Source organism: Harpia harpyja, chromosome 6 (genome assembly GCF_026419915.1).
Source record: "Harpia harpyja isolate bHarHar1 chromosome 6, bHarHar1 primary haplotype, whole genome shotgun sequence".
In the NCBI taxonomy this organism is placed as follows: domain Eukaryota; kingdom Metazoa; phylum Chordata; class Aves; order Accipitriformes; family Accipitridae; genus Harpia; species Harpia harpyja.
Genome location: NC_068945.1, coordinates 754,902 through 776,821, shown reverse-complemented (window position 1 = coordinate 776,821; position 21,920 = coordinate 754,902). Strand labels below are relative to the sequence as shown.

Here is a 21,920-nt window from a genome sequence, read left to right as displayed (position 1 = left end):
CCGAGTTATTTGCTGTGCACCAACACACTGCAAACTGCTTATTTCAGCTACTGTCTCAACAGATCCATTTTTTAGTAAGTAATTTGTCTTACATTACGAATGAGTAATTTATTTCACCTTTATTTTTTCCTCAGAGACTCTTCGAATCTCTGGAGTTCATTATGTAATAACTTATTGTTTTGTATTGGGCCTATGACAAAATGTCAGTAACCTTAATATATGTCAGGTGCCTTAACATAATCTCTCGTACCGGGAGGAATTTTGTATGCGTAAATCAGGCTTCTCTACACAGACACTAATACTGTAACTTCTTAGGTACTATTCCTCTCACCCGGTTTTCACTGCAATGTACAGGTGTTGGTAATTTTGGGGAAAATTCGCACACTTCCTCAGAACAGTATCAATACAAAAAAAGATATTCCTACAGCCATATGGTGATGGACCTCTTACACCTGGTGCGCTCCAACAGGAACTTGAGCTTTGGCGTGAGCGACCTGGGATTTTTTAGGTATTCTGGCAACATCTAGGCGTGTTTCGTCATGCTATGACCTTCCACAAGCCTCCATTTACTCAGGATGTTTGCCAGGGACTTTTTTTTCCGACAACGGGGCAGGCCCAGGCCACAGCGGCTTAAGATCAAAACGTCCCCGGGCACAGCGGATGATGGCGAGAGGGACGGGCAGGTCTCAGGGCCCTCCTGTCAGGCTCGCAGCGTGTGAAGGGGGACGGAAAAGGGCGGGAGAGGCCACGGCCTGGCGCAGGCCCCGAAGGGAATACCACCCTTCCCTTCGGGGCCTGCGCCGGGCCCCGGCCTCGCCAGGCACCTTCCGCACCGCTCCTCCCTCGCAGCACGGCTACCGAGAGTCTGGGCCGCCGCGGCGGCCGGTCCCGAGCAGCGACCGACGCCCCAGTCCTCCCCGTTAGGCGGACAAGATGGCCGCCGGCCCCGCCGGGCTGCGCAGACCCCGCTGACGCTCGCGGGGCGGGGCCGCCGCGCGTCGCCCTGGCAACCGAGCTCCACGCCCCCCCCCCGCCGCTGCCTCCGCTCCGGAAGCCCCGCCCCCGGCGCGTCGCGGTTGCTAGGGAGCGGCGCCGGAAGGGGCGGGGCGCGGAGCCGCCGGCGGGAGCGATGGGAGCGGCCGGCGGGGACGGCTGGGCCTGAGGGGGGGCCGCGGCCGCCCCTCCCGCCGGCAGGTGAGCGGGGGGCGCGGGTCGTGTCGTGGCCCCGTCCCACACACACGCACACGCACGCTGCGGGCTGCAACCGCCCGCCGTCGGGGGAGGCGCTCGGCCCGGGGCTGTCGCGACAGCTGAAGATGGCTGCGGGATCGCGACGCTTCCCGGGAGATGGAGGGGGGAGGTGGTCGTCTCGCCCGGGCTCCCCGTGCGGGCCCGCTCTCGGAGGGTGCCTGGGACGGACGGGGGCAAAGCCAGCCGGGGTCAAGCCTATTCGTGCGGCTGTCGCGACATGGCGCGTGGCGCCGCGGGTGAGGCGTTGGTGGCGGCCCGAGCGCGGCTGCCTCCCCTGCGGTTCCCTGCGGGAGCGTGCGGCCTGCACGCGTGTGCTCCTGGGGCGTTTGGGGACCTGCTCCCCCGGGCCCCTCGCTTCCGACAGGTCGGCGGCGCGGCCGTTGCAGTCCTCGGCTCCTCTTTGTCCCTAACATTTTGGGAGTTGCTCTGGCAGGCCCTCCCGGTCTCGTCTGATGGCACAGCCGCATCAGCCGAACTGGATTTTCCAGTAATAAACTCAGTAACGAACTGCAGTTGCGTTTTCAACTGTGAGAAGCAAACAGACATTGCTAGATCAGGTGCCGCAGACACCAGCACCACTTACTGACGCTTATTTTGCAGTGCGAAAAGATGGTTTGCCATCAGCATGAGTAGCTTCTGTAGTGGCGGTAGTGACGACCGGGGTGCTTTCGGATCTCACCATCGCCTGGTGAATTTGTGCCCGGACAAGAGGCGCCCGCCTTGGGTTAGGCTGTTGTTAGGCTGCTGCCGGGATTCCTTACGTTTACTTGCTGCCCCTGGCACCAGCAAATTTTTTGGCAGTGTTTTGGGGAAGCGTCAGGCCTGCTGGGCCTGTGTGATATACTTTCTGTCTCCTGAGTAGGAGGTCTGGTGCTCTGCGAAGGATTTGACTTACTGTACCGTTACCCTACTGTACGCAGGCTAGGGCTGTGTTATACAGCTCTTCTTTGACGTTTACCGAAGCAAAGAATCTCAGCTGACCAGAAGTTTGAATGCATGGCTATGTCGTGCAATCTTATCGGGTTATCTGGAATACCTAATTGCGGATTAGAGGATTCCTATAGAAAATGATATTGTATTAAAGTTATGTTATTGAAAATAAGAAAGTTTTTGATACAACTTAATAAAAGTTATTTTTATGACTCCTTGTTTGTGGGTTTCAGTAATTAAATTACACAAAATCAGAAGATTTTGTTTACAGGCCAGTTAAACATCATCTGAGATGATCAAACTGTCCACATAAACCAAGGACTAATTTTCAGTCTGCTGTTGTATGGCTGTCCTTTCAATCCTCCTGCAGTGGGATGGATCTATAAGGCCTAAAGTTCCCAAAATAGGAAAAGAATGACACTCTTGTAATTTTTCTTTTTATTTGTGGTAAAAGTTATCTTAAATTTTTAGCTTTGGTTTAGTTTTAACTCGCCTTCCTGTGGGTGAGTCTTCGGTTGAATTGTCTCTGGCTTCTGAAATCAAACAGCGTGGTCTCTGGTGGTCAGATAGCATAACTAGTCGTGGAGCAGTCCCACCTGCTACCACAAAATTCACTTGCTGGATCAGTACATGCAATCTTTCAGGGTTCCTTGCCATAGGGTGTATAGCATGTGTTGAAATCTCTTCATGACGAGTCCTATAGAAAGGATGCTGTGACAGCTGTTGCATTCCAGGGTGGAAATGAGGTTGCAGCATCAGAAGTGTTGGCAAAGTAGCCCTGCCTGTGGCAGTGCACCCGGTCTCTTAATCTTTGCCAGGCGGCAGCTACGTGCTCCTGTAAAGACAGAGGCACAGGCAGCTACATTTGTCTGATTCAGCGTTTCTGGAAGAACAAGCCCTGAGGTCAGTTGTAGCTTAGGTACTAAGGCTGCTGGAGTGAGACACGCTTGGGAAGTAGAGAGCCAGATCAGGGAGTTGGGTGACAGAGAAACAGGTATAGTGTTGGTGTTGGATGTTGGTAAACCTAATGGGGTAGCTTGGAGATGTGGAGGATATGTTTTAAGGCCCTTTGAAAATTTTACATTGTGTTTGGTTAATGCTGTCATAGCATTTAACACATTTCCTTTTGAAGGGACAATTCTATTCCAAGTTGACTAATCCCTGAACTTTTAAAACCACAACAAGATGGCGTGCGGTACTAGTGAGTCACTGATTGTGAATCATACATGCTTCAGTACAAATAAATGAATCCCTTTGTTTCATTTATTTTTGTTTTGGTAGTGTCTGGAAGGCCCAGAGAAGGATCATGACCTTGTAGAACTAGGTGTTGTATAAGCATGCACAAAAAGACAGACCCTGAGCCTTCATATACCCTTTTCTATCTGTTTATTTAAGCTTGATTTCAACTTGTTTTACCAACAGGAATAAAAATAAGTGTGTCTAAAACTCTCTAAAATCGGAGTCTAATAGTAAACATTTCTGCCTTGTGGAATTTGGTAGTTTAAATAGTCTAGGAAGGAAAAGGTGGCAGCACTATATAATGGGCTATGCCTCCCAGGAAGAGAGAAACCATAGGGGTGTTAGCTTGCTGGCAAATGTACATCTCCATATCTAGTCCTGGAAACTGAAGACCCCTTGAATTCCAGTCCAATATCTTAGTTGCAGAAATTGTATTAACTACATTCATTACTTGCATTAATTACAGTACTGCATTTGTAAAGGTGATTTGAAGTATTAATTGACTTTTCAATGGAAAATTATATGTAGAGGGAGCAGTAGATGGTGTTACGTGTGTGTGTGTAACTCCGCTCTGTCCCACTCCCTTGTATGGCCGTTTTTGTTCTTGGGAGAGGCGTGTGCCAAAGAATTGGCTTTTGGCTCAAAGAGATTTTCTTCTGAATTAGCACTTCTCTGCAGCTGATTTCTGTGAAACCTAACTATGAAAATTCACTAGGCTGCAATTGTAAAACTAATTTGCGGAATGAACTGCAGAAAGACTAAACGGCAATGTAGAAACTGCTTATGAGAGCTGTCTACCCTTGACTTTATCAGTTATCATCATTTGCTCATGAATACATGTTAGCTTGCTTAATAGTTGTATATTAATCAGGCCTAGATACTGGGAGGCTGGGCTTCAGCACTTAGAGACGGGTAAATACATTGTTCGTTGTGTTCTGTCCACATCAACTGGACTGTAGGCTTTTTGCTCTAGAGTATGTATGCGTGAAGGACGACATGCTTCAATTAATGTTTCTTTGTCCCCATCTTCATTGGTATTACATTAATGCACGATATGAGACGCCGTGTGAAGGGGAGCTCGCCAAACAGCCCTTGTAAAGGGGAGTGGAAGTGGGTGAGTGCCTGCTGCTGTCAGAAAGCTTCAGCCTACACTTCAGAGAGGTAGTAATGGTGGGTGCTTGTCCTCACTCCTCCTTCAGTGCATTTGTTGTGCATTTCCACCTTGCTAGACTTGGCTGTCTTTCTCAAACAAAAAGGGCAAGGAGGTAACACAATATATCAGAGCATTGACAAAAGTAACTTGAGCCCCCCAGAACCAGACAGACATCCATAAACTGGACTGCCTTGAGCGGAGGGTTACTGAGATGGTCAGGGGCCTGAAGCACTTGTCTGGTGAGGAGAAGCTGGCGCAAGTGTGTTTCTTCAGCCTGGAGAAGAGGTAGCTCTGGCGTCACCTACTAGCAGCCTGCCTGTACCTATGAGGAGGTTGTCAAAAAGACAGACACAGGCTCTTTAGCGTGGTGAAAGGTGAGAGACAACAGGCATAAGCTGAAAGAATAGAGGTTCAGAATATATGGAAAAATACATGGAAAAAACCCTTTTTCCCATGGGGCCAGTCAAGCAGTGAGACAGGACACCCAGAGAAGCTGTGCTGTTTCCATCTTTGGAGGTTTTCAAAACGTGGCTGGATAAAGCTCTGAGCAACCTGGTCTGACCTCATAGCTAACCCTGCATTGAGCAGGAGGCTGAACAAGAGACCTCCTGAGGTCGCTTCCAGCCAGAATGGTTGTGTGATGCTAACAGAAAAGACCGATCTGGACAAGCGAGAGATCTAATGTAGAAAGTGACACCTAGGTGTCATGAATTGAAATGCAGCTTATAGATACTGTTGTAACAACCTTAGGTTTGGGGAAATCCTGCTGTCCAGGGTTTAAATGATATCAGCTTATCCATATCCCCCACAGCTAGAGCAGAAGGCAAAATCATGGCTGCATGAGATATAGAGAAGACAACACAAAGCTGGTAACGTTACTTTGGTTCCCTTCCTTGCGGTATAGCAAATCATGATTCTCGATAGAGCATGTAATGGGTTTCTCTTGGAATCGTTTTCTTCTGCAGTCCCTGAGTGATCCATATGAACTCTTCTACTTCAAAACAAAGCAAAAAAGTATATGCATGTAAGTCTTGGTTAGAAATAATAAAATGTCTGTGCTCTACGCTTGGTTCTGTAAACATTAGCCAGTAAGTGTACAATAGGGATTTCTGTCATTAGTGTATTTAAGGGGAGACATGAGTTGTGTGCCCATTCATAAAAGGTGGATTGACTGGGCAGCGTGAAAGGTCCTTGTAACTGGTGTGCTTGTTTGCAGTTGTCCAGTTGACAAATGCAGGGTTTCAGTCTGAACCTAAGATGTTATTTTCCTTGATTTTTAAATTAATTTACTTCTTCTATCTTACTTACGTTGAAGTGCTTCCTAGATGCTGCTTTTCTTCCACTTTGGCTTTCCTAGTTTGTATTCTCCCCTGTTTTCAACTTCACATCTTTAAACTTTTCTTTACTAACAGGTTGATTCTGCATTACGATAATGGCAGGAAAAGTAAAGTGGGTAACTGACATAGAAAAATCTGTTCTAATAAACAACTTTGAAAAAAGAGGCTGGATTCAAGTGGCAGAAAATGAAGACTGGAATTTTTATTGGTAAGTACATTAAAAATATCAATTTCTAAATTTGTGAAGCATTTTAATGTCTTACGTTAATACCATTAATAATATAACAAAATGCATATTGGAAAATGAAGGATGCAGAAATTATTGTTGATTTACTGCAGTGCTCCTAAGAGAGTAACTTTGTTTCATTTCTTCTGTAATTTCTTAGGCTATTGCTGGTCTTCTGTTCAGATTTGCATTGGTAGATTCCTGTATCTGTGCAGGCCTGCTAAAGTCATTGGGATTCCTCAGGGTAGAAGGTCCCATCTGCATGGATCCATTCCCATGCTACTGATCTCATGTATCTTTGCAGTTTGCCAAAGGTTTTGCCAGGGAGTGGAAAGTCAGTGACCTGGTGAGATATCGATCACTTCTTGGAATACCAATTGTAAAAAGCCTAGGGGAAAGGCTGTGTTCAGTGTTTTTTGTTTTGAAATGTGATACCTGACTTTATTCAATTTTTTTGTATGCAGTAAGCAGAATTTTTCTCTTACTGTTGGAGGGGATTTGTGGCCTGAGGGGAATCTTTGAATGTATCTTTTCCCAAAATGTTCTGACAACACAACATAAGCAAAATAATCCAAGAGTACGCAGTTCCAATATATGATAAAATATTCTTTTATCAGTGTAATGGAGGCTTGCCCTGTTACCAGAGTCCAGGCTCCTGTAATAAAGGCCTTGAGAACTGTACTTTCCTTCTCCTTCATGATAATGATTTATATGCAGACTCATTATTCAACATTTCATTACTGAGAGTGAATGTGAAATTAAATCAAGATAATGGTGAAAGGAGGAGAGTAGATAATCTAACTTCTTATTTGGCATTTGTCTAATATAAGACCATGAAATGCTGCCCTAGAATGCAGTAATCTATTAATTGGCAGAAACAATACTCTAAGTAAGCCAAACAATTTATATTGTCCCTTTCAAATAGGACAGAATGGCGGTTTCTGCTGCCAAATGTACCCTTTGTGAACCACTTATTTAAATGGGTAGGAATCTAGTAATCTGCTCATGCTTTTGGAATGCAGTTGAGGGGGGAGTGGGGGAACAGGGCATTCATGGAAATTGTTGTGTGACTGGTTGTTTTGGTTTTGGGGTTTTTTTTCTTCCTGAAATGATAATGTAGCAGATTGATGGCATTCGGGAAATATTCTTAAATTTCCAATTTGAGACATCTAATACAGAAAATTCTTCATATCTACAGCCCTGCTCTTCTCCTCTGTGAAAAATGAAGTAGATAACTGATTTGATGACTTTGTCACTGCAGCTCTCTGATCTGGCATTTATGGGTGTTTTTAGCAAAATCTCTGAATCACTGTTTTCAGTTCATATGCTTGAAGTCCTTTACAATCCAAATAGCAAGGTAGTCAGTAGGAGTTGTTTTTGTGGCTTTTTTTAAGAGGAAGGCTGAGTTGCCAGAGAGTAACAGATTTGGAAAGATGCTTCTGTAGCATTTGGGTGTGCCTCAGTCATTTTTAGGCCCCGCTGGGGGTTCACCTGACTATGAACAAGCCAGAATCCAGCAGGGCCAAGTTGTCGTCTTCCTTTCCTCACTTTCTGCACCAGTTTCAGTAATAGTAGAGGGATCGATAAAACACCCAGCAGGATTTATTTGGTTTTGCTAATAGAAGTTCAGGATGTGTAGGATTGTTACTGCAGCAAAATATTATACTATAAAGAGAAATGAAAGAGAGAAAAGATGAAGTGAATGTAACAAAAAAATTTCAACTTTGTCCTGAATTGTGTTTCTTGGGAGAAATCATTTGGTATCTGTCTTTGCTTTCAGGATGAGCGTACAAACAATCAGAAATGTTTTCAGTGTGGAAACTGGTTACCGCCTCTCTGATGACCAAATTGTCAATCATTTTCCAAACCATTATGAACTGACCAGAAAAGATTTGATGGTAAAGAATATCAAGCGATACAGGAAAGAACTTGAGAAAGAAGGAAGTCCTCTTGCAGAAAAGGATGAAAATGGGAAGTATATTTATTTGGGTATGTGGTTCTCATTATCAGCATTAATCTTTTTTCCTATGTAGTCAATAACCTGGAATTGAGCCAGCTTCTCTGTGCATAAAGCACTGAACCTCTGAAGTGTTAGAACATTAAAGTGATTATCTTAAAATGCTCTGTCCCTGTCAATTAAATAAAGTGCACTTTATCCTAAAATTGTTTGCTGCATTCTGCAAACCTAACAGCCTTCTCTCTCTGTCTTCTCTTCCTTTTCCCTCCCCTCAAAGCTGCCATTTAGAGCATAAGGAAGCACAAGAATAGGGAAAGTGATAAAAACAGTAGTAGTGAATATTTCATATGAAATACTATCTTTTCAAAGCTTTTCACAAACCTTGCTTTGAAGGATAATGGCTAATATTTTACAAATTGAGAGGAATAGAGGGGATGCCACTTGTTCAGGGTCTTTGTTGAAATTAGAGGCAAAGAAGGAATAAAAGATTGAACATTTCTGTTTCCCTGTTGTATTACCACAGGACTAAGTCCCTATTCGTTCACTGTGTACTTGCTCGTATTCAGCAGTGTTCAAGGAGGAGCACAAATCCAGTTTGTGTGCACGGAATTTGTATTTAGACTTAGCTTTGTAGGTAGTAAGGTCCTTAAAGAAGACTGAACTTAACAGTGTAGCATTAGCAGAAGCAACATTGGATGAAGTGATAATTAAATTATTATTTTTAAATGTAAGGGTACAGAAATAGATTTATAACTAGGCTTTTTGTGGTTGGGGAGGGAGCCTGGGGGAGGGGTTAGTTGGTTGGAGTTTTGTTGGGTTTTTGTTTGGGGCTTTTTAAAGTTATTTTGAAGAGGGAAAATTTTGGGATTAAGGTACTTTGCAATAAGATTAGTCGTGAAACCAAAGGGCTCTGGAACTTCATATGAGACAGGATTGGAGTTTCTTTAATTCAAAAGTGAAAAAACATTATCTGAAAATCTTATACTAGAGCAAAAACTGAAATAAACTTTTGCAGAAAGTGTCTGGACAGAACTGAATGAATAAACTCCTCAGAGGAGAAATTTGGAGGAAGTTGGGTGCAAGTAATGACTGCTAGAAAATAAATAAAAAAAACCCAAAAAACAAACACCCCCCCCGCCCCAAACCAAACTAGCAATAGATCAGGAATGACGAGAGTTGGAGCTCAGAAAGCATTGGAGTGAAACAGAGGTGGGGATATGTTGAGTTGATTTACATCCTGAGAAAGTGAAATGAAAGCACTGTTCATCCATGTAAGGAAGAAGCAGTTCTGTATGGATGGAAGTGAAGATAATCTGACAAAAAGCAAGATTTTCTTTAGATTTCAGCAGGCATGGTAATACCAATTGTGGCAGCAAATAAGAATTACTAATGGGAGTTACATGGAAATAAAAATTACCACATCCAAAGGGGAAGCAACATCAACATTCACATTTTTGCATGCACAGAGGATGATACGGTGGTTAGTGGAATGGTAAAAGCTGACATAAGAAATTGAGAGAGTTTGATAAAGTTAAGTTGGAATGGTGTATAATACTCTAATTTCACAGCATAGAAACAGAAGAAGAAAATTGATTCATGTGAATTAAAATCTATTATTCTGAAGTTAGCAGCATGCAGTATTTTGCAAGTGTTTTTTTAAGTAAAAACTAAAAACCAGAATTTAAATGAGATAAAAAGCAACATGAGTCTTGATGAGGGTGGATCATGCCAGACTGGAAAACTGAAAAGACAGAAATTTTTCTTAGTCTATATGTGTCAATAGCCTTATCAGATATAGTGTCCTTAATTGTGCACCTTTTTTTTTTCCCCCCCTTAACTCAGATTTTGTTCCTGTTACTTTTATGCTTCCTGCCGATTATAATCTCTTCGTTGAAGAATTCAGAAAAAATCCCTCCAGCACTTGGATTATGAAACCTTGTGGCAAAGCTCAAGGAAAAGGAATATTTCTAATCAATAAACTCTCCCAAATTAAAAAATGGTCTCGAGATAGCAAAACATCTTCGTAAGTTCTTTAAACCCAAACCCTTTATTGTACTTTCTGTAATCAGGTGTACCACATCAACATGCTAATTGTCTGATGCATGGGAAAAGTATTCCATTATTATTGCTTTGTCATTATATAGTTAGTTTTGCATTTAATCTCAGTTGTTATCTGAATTCCTCCTTCAAGCAGGTTTTATTACGATTTGTTTTGGTATGAGGAGGTATAAAGAACTGTTCAGTTAACTATTCTTTATAAAAATGCTTTCAATGTTGTTGGGGAAAAAATTGCACAAAAATAAATTGTTCTGCTTCATAGTATTAAATACCAGGAAGCAAGAGAAAAATATTTCCCTAAGCAATTTCAATCATTTTTTTATTTAATATATATTAAATGACTTTTTAAATTATTAAAAAGGAAGAATGCATTTATAGGAAATAAATACATTATCCGTTTGGAGCACAAAATAATACACTTCATGTTGGTGATCTGCTTCCAAATGGATGAAACAGGTCAGCAATCTATGTTTTTCTCTGCCTAGTAAAAATTTTGATCACACAACTAATGTTAATTTTTTTCATGTTATAAAGTGACTGGCTGAATATCACTTGAGTGTTTCACCCCCTTCCTGTTTGACTTGGAATCTGAAGAATGTCACAATCTGAAAGTTATCTTAGCTTTTCACAGTGGTTTGCAATTGCACACCAAGCATAACTACAAATATTCTAGGAGTATAAGACCTTGACTAATGAAGGTAACGTAATACGTACTCTTGGCTTGTCTGAACCATGCCAAGCTCTAAATGCTCTCCAAGGAAGACTGTCTTGTAGAGCTGCTTTCTGAATGGCTTGGTCAGCTACCCTGTTAACTTCCAAACTGAGTTTAAATGGTTAATTGATCTTGGTCATTGTTTAGTTTAACTTTTTGGTATATAATGCCTGATGCCAAGTGTGTATTATTAACCACTACAACTTTATACATTGTCTTGGCAAAAGATGCAAGATTTCAGTCAATCCCAAATTTAGAGACTGCTTCTAAAGACGATGACGGTTTATCAGATTATATCATTGCAATTGTCACATTCTGAAACGTGATTTGTGTTTTTCAGGTTTGTATCTCAGTCTTCCAAAGAAGCCTATGTGATTTCTCTCTATATCAACAATCCGTTACTTATTGGTGGAAAGAAATTTGATCTTCGTCTATATGTTTTAGTATCTACATATCGTCCACTGAGATGTTACATGTAAGATTTTATATATTTGTATTTTGTTTTGAGAGAATGTTTAATGTAGTGAAAATAACGTTGTGCTTGTACAAAGAAGTTTAACATGTACATGGTATCCTAGGATGCTCTTTTCCTTATTTCTTATTGGGGTTTAACACATTTTAATGACTTTTTGCATTTAAGGTATAAACTTGGATTTTGCCGGTTTTGCACAGTAAAATATACACCAAGTACAAGTGAATTGGATAACATGTTTGTCCATCTTACAAATGTTGCCATTCAGAAACATGGGGTAAGTGTACCGAGTTCTTAGGTGCTCTTTTGTTGCAAGACTGATTTTCTTAAATTGTCCCAAAAACTTGGAATAAAAAGGTTTTATTTGTCATATTCTTCATAATCTTGCAATTAAAATACTTCAACTTGAACTTACAAGTAAATAAATTTTAGAAGACTGCAGATCAAAAGTATGCAAGATAATGAGTTGCAGCTCTGTAATAGACTGTGATATCTTCAGTATTGTCTTGCAGCAGTTGAAAGCAGGGGTTTTCTTTTTCAAGTCTCCTGTCATTTAAATGCTAATATGCTCACTTAGCAATTGATTCTGTGAGCAGTGGAATTAATGAAGCCTGGTTCCTGTGGATTTGTATTTTATAATAGCACTTTAATATCACCTTCCTGATCTCTCCTTCCCTCTCTTTCTCTCCCATGCAGTTAATTCAGCTTTCCTATTTACAGCACTTGTTCATCACAGTACTTTCCAACTTCTTCCTATGTTTCCCTCCCCTCCTGCCCCCACCTTCCTTCTCTGGGTAAGAAAGGGAATGTGCAGTTGTGAGCTTGGAGTTAAATGTTTGCTGCCTGGCCAGCTGGTGACTTCCTCTTGAGTCGACAAAGATGGAGTTCTGCCTGCAGAATGGTTCTGTCCTGTAATTTGCCATTGACATTTATAAAACATGTGGAAACGTGATAGCTTTGACGGCACTTCCCTATCTCAAAATAGGCTGAAATTCACCAGTGGGAGGAAAGGCTAGTGGGTCAAGGGTGACATGAGCAGATGGGCATACACGATCGCTGCCCAAGCCTTATTTCTTCAGGGAATCCACTTGATGATGATGACTGTCCCTTTTGCATTTTTAGCAGATGTCTGTGATTTATAAACCATGCCTCTGTTACAGTAATTAAAACTCTATTGTCGCACTTCCTAATTTCGTAGGTTTTATTTTAAGAGTATGGAAAATAAACATGTATGTACATACATACACTCACACACAAGATACATATGATGTATAATAAATTACAACCTTGCTAAATGTGCCTTGTCTGTTACTGTTCTGTAAGATGTGCAGCATAGCAGAACTGTTTTTATCTGGATATTCCTGTAACAACAATGTGAATTACAAATATCACTTATGGTGGTAGTTATAACTAAGGTAAAGTGTCAAAATGTGGCATTTTTCAGTAATACAAACATTTTCTTGCTCTTTTGCTGATTTGTGAAGTGCTTCAAACACATTATGGTTTGACAGGGCACACTTGAGAATTAGTTGTGGTGAAAGCAGATCCCGTGCAACTTAGAGCACAAATCATGCTGTTGTTGCCAGTGGCAGTGAAGAAGTGAGGCATATGATATGTTGCCTATCCCGTTATTATGCACCCTTTCATCTTCTCTACCAGTTAAAGAATGGCCTTCAAGATCTCTCCCAAATAAAAGTAGAAGTAAAAATAGTGGTGAGGTCACTTTGAGAGAAGAAAGAACAACAGAAATGGGTATAGAAGTAGCAGCTTAAAAATGTGGAGTCATTACTAGAGTATTTGAAAAACTTTTTATAAATTCTGAACCACTAATATCTGTTGAGTTTTGCAGAAAGAAGTGAGAGAAATTTAATGTAAAGCCACTCTATCCATCCTATCTGTCCTTCTGTTTTAAATGTGTCTGTAACTTTGGAGGCACTTAGGCTGTACAGTTTTAGAAGAACCTAATCTGAACTGTCAGGTAATTTATCCAAATTATGATGAGGTCTGGAAAAACTCTTTTAAGTTCTAGCTGTTAATCTCTATTCTAAGCCCTATGTGAACTGTAGAGTTCCAGTGTGTTTGTACCCTACAAGCTCATGGGAAAACAGCGGTAATTTGAAAAGTGTAAAAGTCAGTATCAGGGAGAGGGAAAGGGTAAAGGGAAGGAAAGTGAAGGAAGGAGGGTAAGTCAGTATACCCGTTGTAATGTTTGTGCTGGAAAATACAGTTCTAAGTCGTTATTCACTGCATGTGTAATACAAACAAAACAACAGTAATTCTTCTACTTAATTATTTTCAGTTAGTGATCTTTTATGTAGCCTGCAATATTCTACTTTGTTTTCATATTTTTAATTAAACAGCTGTGATTGTGTAAAGCTCTACCCAGTTGCAATCTATTTTGATTTGAGTACTTGTTCTGAAATGCAAAGAGGGTTGAAACTTTGATCTCTGTTCCCTTGCTGGAATCTGGTCTCAAGACATTTTTTCCATGCAACAAGTCCTGAGAACCATGTTTCAGATCTTTATTTGTACAGTCCAGTTTTCCAAATTCACTAAGGGGAGAGCTGTAGAAAAAGCCTAAAAATAGATAGAGGCTTTTCTGACCTTGTCTTAGAGGATGACAGATTTTGTTCCTCTGAGAACTTTTTTCTGCTCTGTGCATTCTGTGTTTTATAATTTAGCAGGCATACAATCATTAATTCTTAGAAATGCTCTGAGGAGAACCTTTATAAAGGGACAAAGCATTTGTCCTGAGAGTTATTCAAGGGCTGAATGTGTGTCTTTCCATCAGTAAGAATACCCTCGGTTTGCTCTTGTCTTTCCATTTAAAGAGAATATAATGCAGAGCCTTGATAGCCTCTGAAAAGACAAATACAAGGTAACCTTTTTTCCCCTGTTCTGTTTCAGTAGCACTTAGTGTTTTTTCTATATCAAAATACTGAATTACTTGAAAAATTAACCTTTAAAAATAATTCAGGTGTCATTTCACTGTCGTCTTGAATGTAACTGTTGTCAGTAGCACCATTAAGAAGATACTGTGTTTGCCTTTTGGGAAATAGTCAAGTTGCATTTTAAATGAATAAAAACACAGGCAAGCACTTTCAAGTGCTGAATTTTAAAACAGCAAACTTCAGTGAAATTTAGCTATTGCTCACTTAATTATTTCTCCCTTATCCCCAGAGGAGGAAAAAGTTCAATTCTTTCCTTTCACATTTTAAAACTTGTATTTCCAAATCATAAATTACATTTTACCATAAAACTGTCAAAGTACCAGTTGTTTTTTAGTTCTAAGAAAGATTTATTACTTGATTTGCAATGTGTGATATAAACATATACAGCTATAATAAAAACAGTTGTTTATAGAGAGGGCAGTTCAAAGTAAAGCTGAAGTCTTCATAAAGCTGTAAAATAGAGTGAAAAAAATTTGCTGAGTTTGTTTTTAGAGCAATACTTGTATGTAAGTATAAGTGGGCTTTTTGTGTGAATGAAACAAAACTGCTGAACAACTTCAAAATCTTAGACTGAATTAACTCCTTAACTCTTCAGGATGATTACAATCATATCCATGGAGGCAAGTGGACAGTGAGTAACTTACGCCTGTATCTGGAGAGCACCCGTGGAAAGGAAGTCACAAACAAATTATTTGATGAAATTCACTGGATAATTGTGCAGTCACTAAAGGCTGTTGCGGTGAGTACTGTTCCTGGAATGCTGCCAGCGATAGCGTTATGGCTGCAGGCTTCTCATAACCATGAAAGTGAGTTTGCCATCAAACCCCCTGAAATCTATTTCCTGCTATTTGAGTGATGGTGTTGATGCTGATTTCTGCAATTCTGTTCTCTCTTGATTTCTCTGAGCTGAGTGAACTTGAATCTTGGGTGGGTGAGCTATCTGTGCATATTTAAGTGAATTAATCTCTTTCCTTGAGGGCTCTGTGAACTATTTAATATGACTTGGTACTGCCCTTGTGAATAGTATTAAGCTCTGCCAAGGTGCATGACGTCATTTCAGCAATAACAAATGTGTCAAAGAAAAAATAGCTCTGGAGGACAATTTGTCAAAGAAAAGGTAAGGCTATTAGTTCAGCAGAGTTACATAACTTACTTTGATCTCTTATACACGAGTCACGTAGTTATCATGAACTCTTACTTAAAAAAAACCAAAACCAACCAATCCTCTGCTTGAGTGACTTTCTAGTGTTTGGGTAATATCCCATGATTACATTAGAGAGCAGGTATCACTCTGTGGGTCAGCTGGGGAAACTGAAGAGCTCACTGGTGCCAAGGAATGTCCTGTTCCCAAGTGCGTGGTCCTGTCATCTCTTCTGAGTTGGTCCTGGCACCATCATGAGCTGAATCAGCTCACTTGCCCAACTGACAATTACTGTCTTTATTGATGGGTTGGTATTCTGCCAGTGTAGTAAGCTGAATCACCTCACTGAAGGACCAGACGAACACCAGAATCAGCACGAGAAAGAGGGACAAGGTCATGAAGGTAGGATCAGTAGGAGGTGGGGAAGCATGGCTCAACTCAGCCTCTGCTGTGCAATCATATTTGAAACCAGATGTGAGAAGAAAAAGGATTTGAACCAAATGTTAGCAGAACCTTAAAAGAGAAGAGAAAAAGTGTTGAGAATGATTGAGCATGAAATGTTTTGGTCCTCTGTCTTTCTGACAATGGCAAATGTAATGAGAGATGCTTGTTCCTCCTTCCTCCTTTCACTCTCTGAAGAACTGAAAAGCTTTCATTATTAGTCTAAGGGAAAACGTCTTGCTAACCTGTTACAAAGGTTTTTTTAAAAGATCTGATGAGATTTGTGTAGAAGACGAGTCTTACCGTGCATACTGCGAATGTTTAGCAGATGCTGGAAAACTGCTGATTCTCTAGAGGATGTGAATCTAAGCACAACTTGGTCCTTGGTCTCTCTTGGCGTTCGGGCTCATAGTTGACAAGCTAATTATAATTCTAAAATGTATCTGGTAATTGTTTGACCTCAAATTTCAGCGTAGTTACAGCAGCATAATAAAAGAAATGTCTTTGAATAAGTCTCCATTTTCTGAAGTTTAATGAATTCACAATTATGTGAAGCTGTGTTATGTAAATTTTAAAACTTCCTGATTTCTCCTGATGCATGGAGGCTTTAAATATTATTATTACTCTTGCAAAATATGAAAACACTTTTATTTTCACGCTGGAAACATAATGGAAAATTAATGTAACTTAGTACTTGGCGTTAATGTGATCATTAATACTGAAATATTGACTTAACAGCTTGGAAAAAAGAGGCAATCCTGAACTTACTAGTTAGCAAGCTTATATTAGAGTTGCAACACTGAAAACTGTTGTTGTTCTAGCAAACAAAGTGTGTAATCAGGTTACGTACTGAATTGTTGATATTAATACATATTGTTGTCTTTTTTTTTTTTTTTAGCCTGTAATGAATAATGATAAACACTGCTTTGAGTGTTATGGATATGACATTATCATTGATGACAAGCTTAAACCATGGCTAATTGAGGTAAAGTTACATAAAATAACTTCCTTCTCATTTCACAGAATAAAACTAAGTAGATTTCAAGGTAGTCTTTCCTCTTTTGAAAAAATATCTTTTGTTCCTCAGGTAAGTGGATTAAGAAAAATGTTGGAAAGTAAAATAGGCCATGTGATGACCAAGCTGGCATGTGCTTTTGTTTCCTATTTGTTCAGTGTTTCTATTTGTTTGTGGCTTTCTGTTTTGTGTTTTAAATACAGTGCGTCCATACAACTGGACTTCAGAAGCAGTCTGAATGTTAGAAGCCCTGTTAGATACTGTATCAGTAGCTGGTAAATTGGCATTGGCTTGATGGAGCGTAACATCAAACTTAAGTTTTAAATGCTGTCATGTCCTTAATGTTGCAGGTTGAGGGGAAGGAAGAGGGGTGGAACCCAAGAGATAAGTTAAATGAAGCCCAGTTGTAATTAAAACGAGATGCAATGTAGTGCTTTGAATAGACAGCATGTATGTGTTTCTCCAGCTCACAGTTTAACAGGGGAGAACTCGGATTAAGAACATAAATAAAAGCTGTTTACTTAGAAGAAACCCACAGATTCCTGTATATAACAGCTGTTGGAGTGAACCAGGCAAATTGTAAGCACCGAAATTTATGCGGTTTGTATCCATGTAAGCTTAGAAAATTAAACAAAAATCTGTGTCTTGTCTGATTAACCCTGATGAATCTAGTCTCAACACAAATCTTCAGGCTGACGCTGCAGACACTTAGTGGTGTGCTGCTTTTTTTTTTTTAAGTAAAAAGAAAAATACCCAGTAGGGGATTCCTTCCATTGTCTGAGGAACTGAAAGATGTGCTGTGAGACGCTGAGTCTTAATTTCCCAAATAGTACATATAGTCATCACACATGCTGTTTGGAGAACTATATACCACTCAAAAAATTGATGCTGACTTTTTTTTTCTTTTGTAGGTTAATGCTTCCCCTTCTCTTACTTCCAGTACTGCTAATGATCGCATCTTGAAGTATAATCTTATTAATGACACACTTAACATTGCTGTGCCTAATGGGGAAATTCCGGACTGTAAATGGAATAAATCTCCACCAAAAGAGGTTCTTGGCAATTATGAAGTCTTGTAAGTTTTATCAATGTTCTATATAAATGCAAATGTTTTTCAGTCACCTCACCTTTTTAATGTGTAATGTAGACCACAAAGATAAGGTGAACTTCATTCTGATGTGAAAAATGGGCAGAAAGTACCACTTCTTTCTTTTTGGAGCTGCAATAGCAATGTTGGAGGCAGGAGTGCATTAAAGCAGAGTTGCCTCACCCCATCTCCAGAGGGAATGTTACTTGTCTGATAAGCCCCTGCCTGCACCTTCTGAGCTTCCAGCAGCTAGATTTGAGGGATAGAGGCAAAGAGAGTGTTTGTCTTCTACGTGTGTAGAACTTTAATTGTATTGAGTGTAATATATAGATGGTAGTTACATAGATATAATAGCTATTTGATACAAATTTTGTCTCAGTTCGTAGAAATGATGCCTCTTGACTCCTGTATTTCATGGATGTAATAATAATGAGTTGTCAGATATTTTTTAAATTCCCCAATCTGTATTAGAAAGAGAGAAATGAAGGAGACAGAGATCTTTATATTGGAGTGTCTGAAGGATTTATCTAGGATTGATTGGTCTTATGCAGAGGAACACTGATATAAATATCATATTGATGATACAGTTTCTCATATTTTTTTGAGAAAATGTTCAGATGGGTTCTCTAGCACTAGTGGTACAATTGTTCAGTATGTCAGGAATGTGGTTATGTACATAGTTGATCCACTAGTTCATACTGATCTTAAATACTCTTTCTATATACTAGTAAAGACAGTTAAATATAATATTGGCTGAATTACGATTTAAGTTCTAATGAATGTTATATACATGGTAGCTGCAAATACCTATACAATAGTGTAACTAAGTACATATTATGACTGTTGTACAAAATATTGTAGTATTATCTTTCAATAATTATAATTATGCATCTATAGCCAATTTGTGCTTGGAATTTGTAGCAGCTGAGAGGTAAGTATACACTGAGGTTATCTGAGGCCATAATGGGCTTGGATATTTAAAGAACTACTTGTCACTGTGGTTAAGTGTTACAAAACATATGTCATCAAATGCATTTAATTTAAGCACACTGTTGTTTGTTCACCTTGTTCTTTCCCTACTCGCTCTCTGATGCAACAATGGAGTTTTTTAACACTGCAGCTAACAATCCTCTGGAGCAATAACTTAAGACTTTATTAAACTGCCAGCAGTTTGATGTTCCTGCTGTGGTTACAGACCTATGTAGTGAGGAGAAATACAGAAGTACAGGGGAAATTTCACAAGCACAAAATTTCACAGACTCTGGAGTTTAACCAAAGCTACCAGATGATTTCTTTCTTTCAAAAAGTAGCTGAAGATGTTTTAGTTGATCTGTATTGTAACATCATGTGGTAGTATATTTCCTTGAATAATAGCTGCATATCAAACTATGCACATGTAAACCTGTGTGTAGAACAGCTTGTATTACATTTGAGTGCTAGATATTAAGCAAAATAGAATACGGGGGACCCACTCTTGTTTGTGTAGTGAATAGCAGGACAAAGCATTGAATGGGTTATCTTATTTTCAGATACGATGAAGAGATGGCACAAAGTGATGGGCCTGATCGTGACTTACGAAGTCGTTCTGGACAATCAATGGGAGTAAAAGGAAATCGTGCAAGAGATTCAGGAAAGCCTGTGCTAACCACCTGGAAGTGATAACAGAAAAAACAGCTGCACTCTTGGTAGGAAGACATCATGAACAAAAATGCAGTTTTTGAACAGATTCCTCTATTTTGCTACATTGCATGTGGGAAATATTAAAAGAGGACAATGCAGCCTTTGAAAAGAAGTGAAACAAACACTCTAAAACCAGCAACTGTACTAGACATACACTGACTTGATGATTATTACAATAATACATGTAGTATGTATGTATATATAATTATTTTTTATATATATATACTTCGTATAAACTAATATTCTCTTAGTAATGATTAAGAACTTTCTTTATAAAGATGACAACTCAAAATATGCATTCTGAAAGAAACCCCTTGCTGTTCTGGATATAATTTATTTCCTATAGTAGCCTATCCCTAGCCCCCTATAATAAATGAGCTGTGGATTTGGTAAAAGGGTGGTAGTGGTGAGTGTTAATATTGTCACAGTGATGGTTCAGATTCTTGCTAGTAAAAGAAGAGCAACTAGAAAAAATAGTAATACATGGGCTTGAGGCTATTGTCAATTAATGCAGCTAATGATTTATAACCAGTATTAAGAAAATGAAAAGCAACTCTTCATATGCTGAGGGGTTTCGGTTGGTTTATTTCGTTTAAGTGTTTTAAGCTGCTAACTCTTTAAAGGTAGAAAGTTTCATGGACTGAAGGAGTGTTTCAAGTGGTATATTGATGCATTATTTCACTAGCCATTAATTTTTATTTCAAGATAATATATGTCTGTGGAAAAACAGACAAAACAACTACATACTGTAATATATCTCATTGCTTGAAGCCGATGATAAATCCTTATTTCCATCAGAATCTCTTCATGTATTTATGCATGAATATAAGTACAATATCTATATATTTTTGTATATTTTGTGTGCACTGTAACAAAATTGTTGCACATGGTAAGCTATTTCTGGTAGCTATGATAACAAAAGTTGTGATGATTAGCTACCAAAATGTATAGAGCAAAAGTTAAAAATAGGTATTGCAGTCCTCTAACAGCATAGCATATAAATAAACTAGTTGGGTCTGTGATTGGCTGTTGCTTCCACTTGCATTTCCACCAGTTATTGGGCAGTTATTTATAAATGTCAATGTGCAGTTCTGGTTGTATTTATTCTCCTTCCCCCTCATCCCTTTTATTTTTCTTTTTTTTTTGATAGTGGAGTATTGCGGAGAGAAAGCCGAAGGAGGCTGAGACTTGCAAATGTCCATGTAAACATAATACACTCTAATCTGGATGCCACTAGTGCAGTGACACTCTATCTGCCTGCCACAGCAGGCTGCATGCTTTGCCCTCCTATGTGGCAGGCCAGTAAAGTGCATGCAAAGTAAACTTAACCTCTCCCAAAATTTTGAGTTTCTTGAACACGTAAAACAGACTACCTGCATCACAGAAAATGTCAGTCCTTTTCCTGCTTTTGAAAGTCCTCCTAGAAGAGGGTAGCTGCTCGCAAGCTGTGGTCTTTGGGACAGTTGGTGTTGATAACTCAGTCTGAACACAATCCAGCTAGAGCAGTTTGGGCTGGGGAGGAAGGGCAGATGTGGGCTGGGCTGACCAATACTCTTACACATGATCTGGGATTCATCCTTGCAATAAAGAATGAAATATGTAGGCTGAATGAGTCACTTCAAGTGTAATCCTCATCTTGACTGATCTGTATATTCCATTAAAATAAAGACCAAAATCCAACTGATTCTCTGGTCATCAAACTTGAATCTTCTCATTGGTCTTCACAAAAGCATATTCAAGTTGGCTCTTGAAATAAGGCTAAGAAAAGATGATTATTGCAGGATAGTAAAGCTCATCTACATTCCAGGTCTCATAGTTTTGGGGGTTGGGGTTTTCTGTTTGGTTTGGTTTGGTTTTTCTTAGTTCCTAAGTGTGAGTCTTGCTTGTATATTTGAACCTTGACTGTTAAGCTACTCTTAAGTGGATGTGTGGTCAGATATTAAGTGTTGTTTTAATGATGTGATATTTAGTGGGCAGATGTTTCCGGCTTTACCCCCAACTGCCTGTTGGGGGTAAAGTAGGAAGTAGTGACAGCCTTAGGAACTATGAGTAGTAAATAGTATTTGGTAGTATGGTTATATTTCTTGCAGACAGGCAACACAACAAGGATACTCTGATAAAAGGAAAATGGAGCTTTCTCTCACTTTCATTTCCACTGCTTGTAATTCATTTCTTTATTAGCTTGGACAAAGGAGGATGTTGTTGTAGTAGTCTTGTTCTATCATAACAGTAGCACTAGCAAGGATGGCTACAATAGAATGATTACTCCT

General features: G+C 39.7%; 1 protein-coding gene across 4 annotated transcripts; it reads left to right on the top strand.

Moving 5' to 3' along the window:
* The first annotated feature begins 1,082 nt into the window (after window positions 1–1,082).
* On the top strand, window positions 1,083–21,334 carry TTLL1 (TTL family tubulin polyglutamylase complex subunit L1). Of its 4 annotated transcripts, XM_052789569.1 has the most exons (11): window positions 1,994–4,581; window positions 5,478–5,597; window positions 5,986–6,118; window positions 7,917–8,125; window positions 9,936–10,116; window positions 11,204–11,338; window positions 11,504–11,612; window positions 14,882–15,025; window positions 16,767–16,853; window positions 17,795–17,958; window positions 19,500–21,334. In XM_052789569.1, exons 3-11 carry the CDS (start codon window positions 6,006–6,008, stop codon window positions 19,627–19,629), a joined length of 1,272 nt encoding a protein of 423 aa, XP_052645529.1. In that variant the 5' UTR covers window positions 1,994–4,581; window positions 5,478–5,597; window positions 5,986–6,005; the 3' UTR covers window positions 19,630–21,334. The 4 variants fall into 4 exon arrangements, with proteins under 4 accessions (XP_052645528.1, XP_052645529.1, XP_052645530.1 ...); XM_052789568.1 differs by lacking the exons at window positions 1,994–4,581; window positions 5,478–5,597 and adding an exon at window positions 1,083–1,194; XM_052789570.1 differs by lacking the exon at window positions 5,478–5,597.
* The last annotated feature ends 586 nt before the right edge of the window (window positions 21,335–21,920 follow it).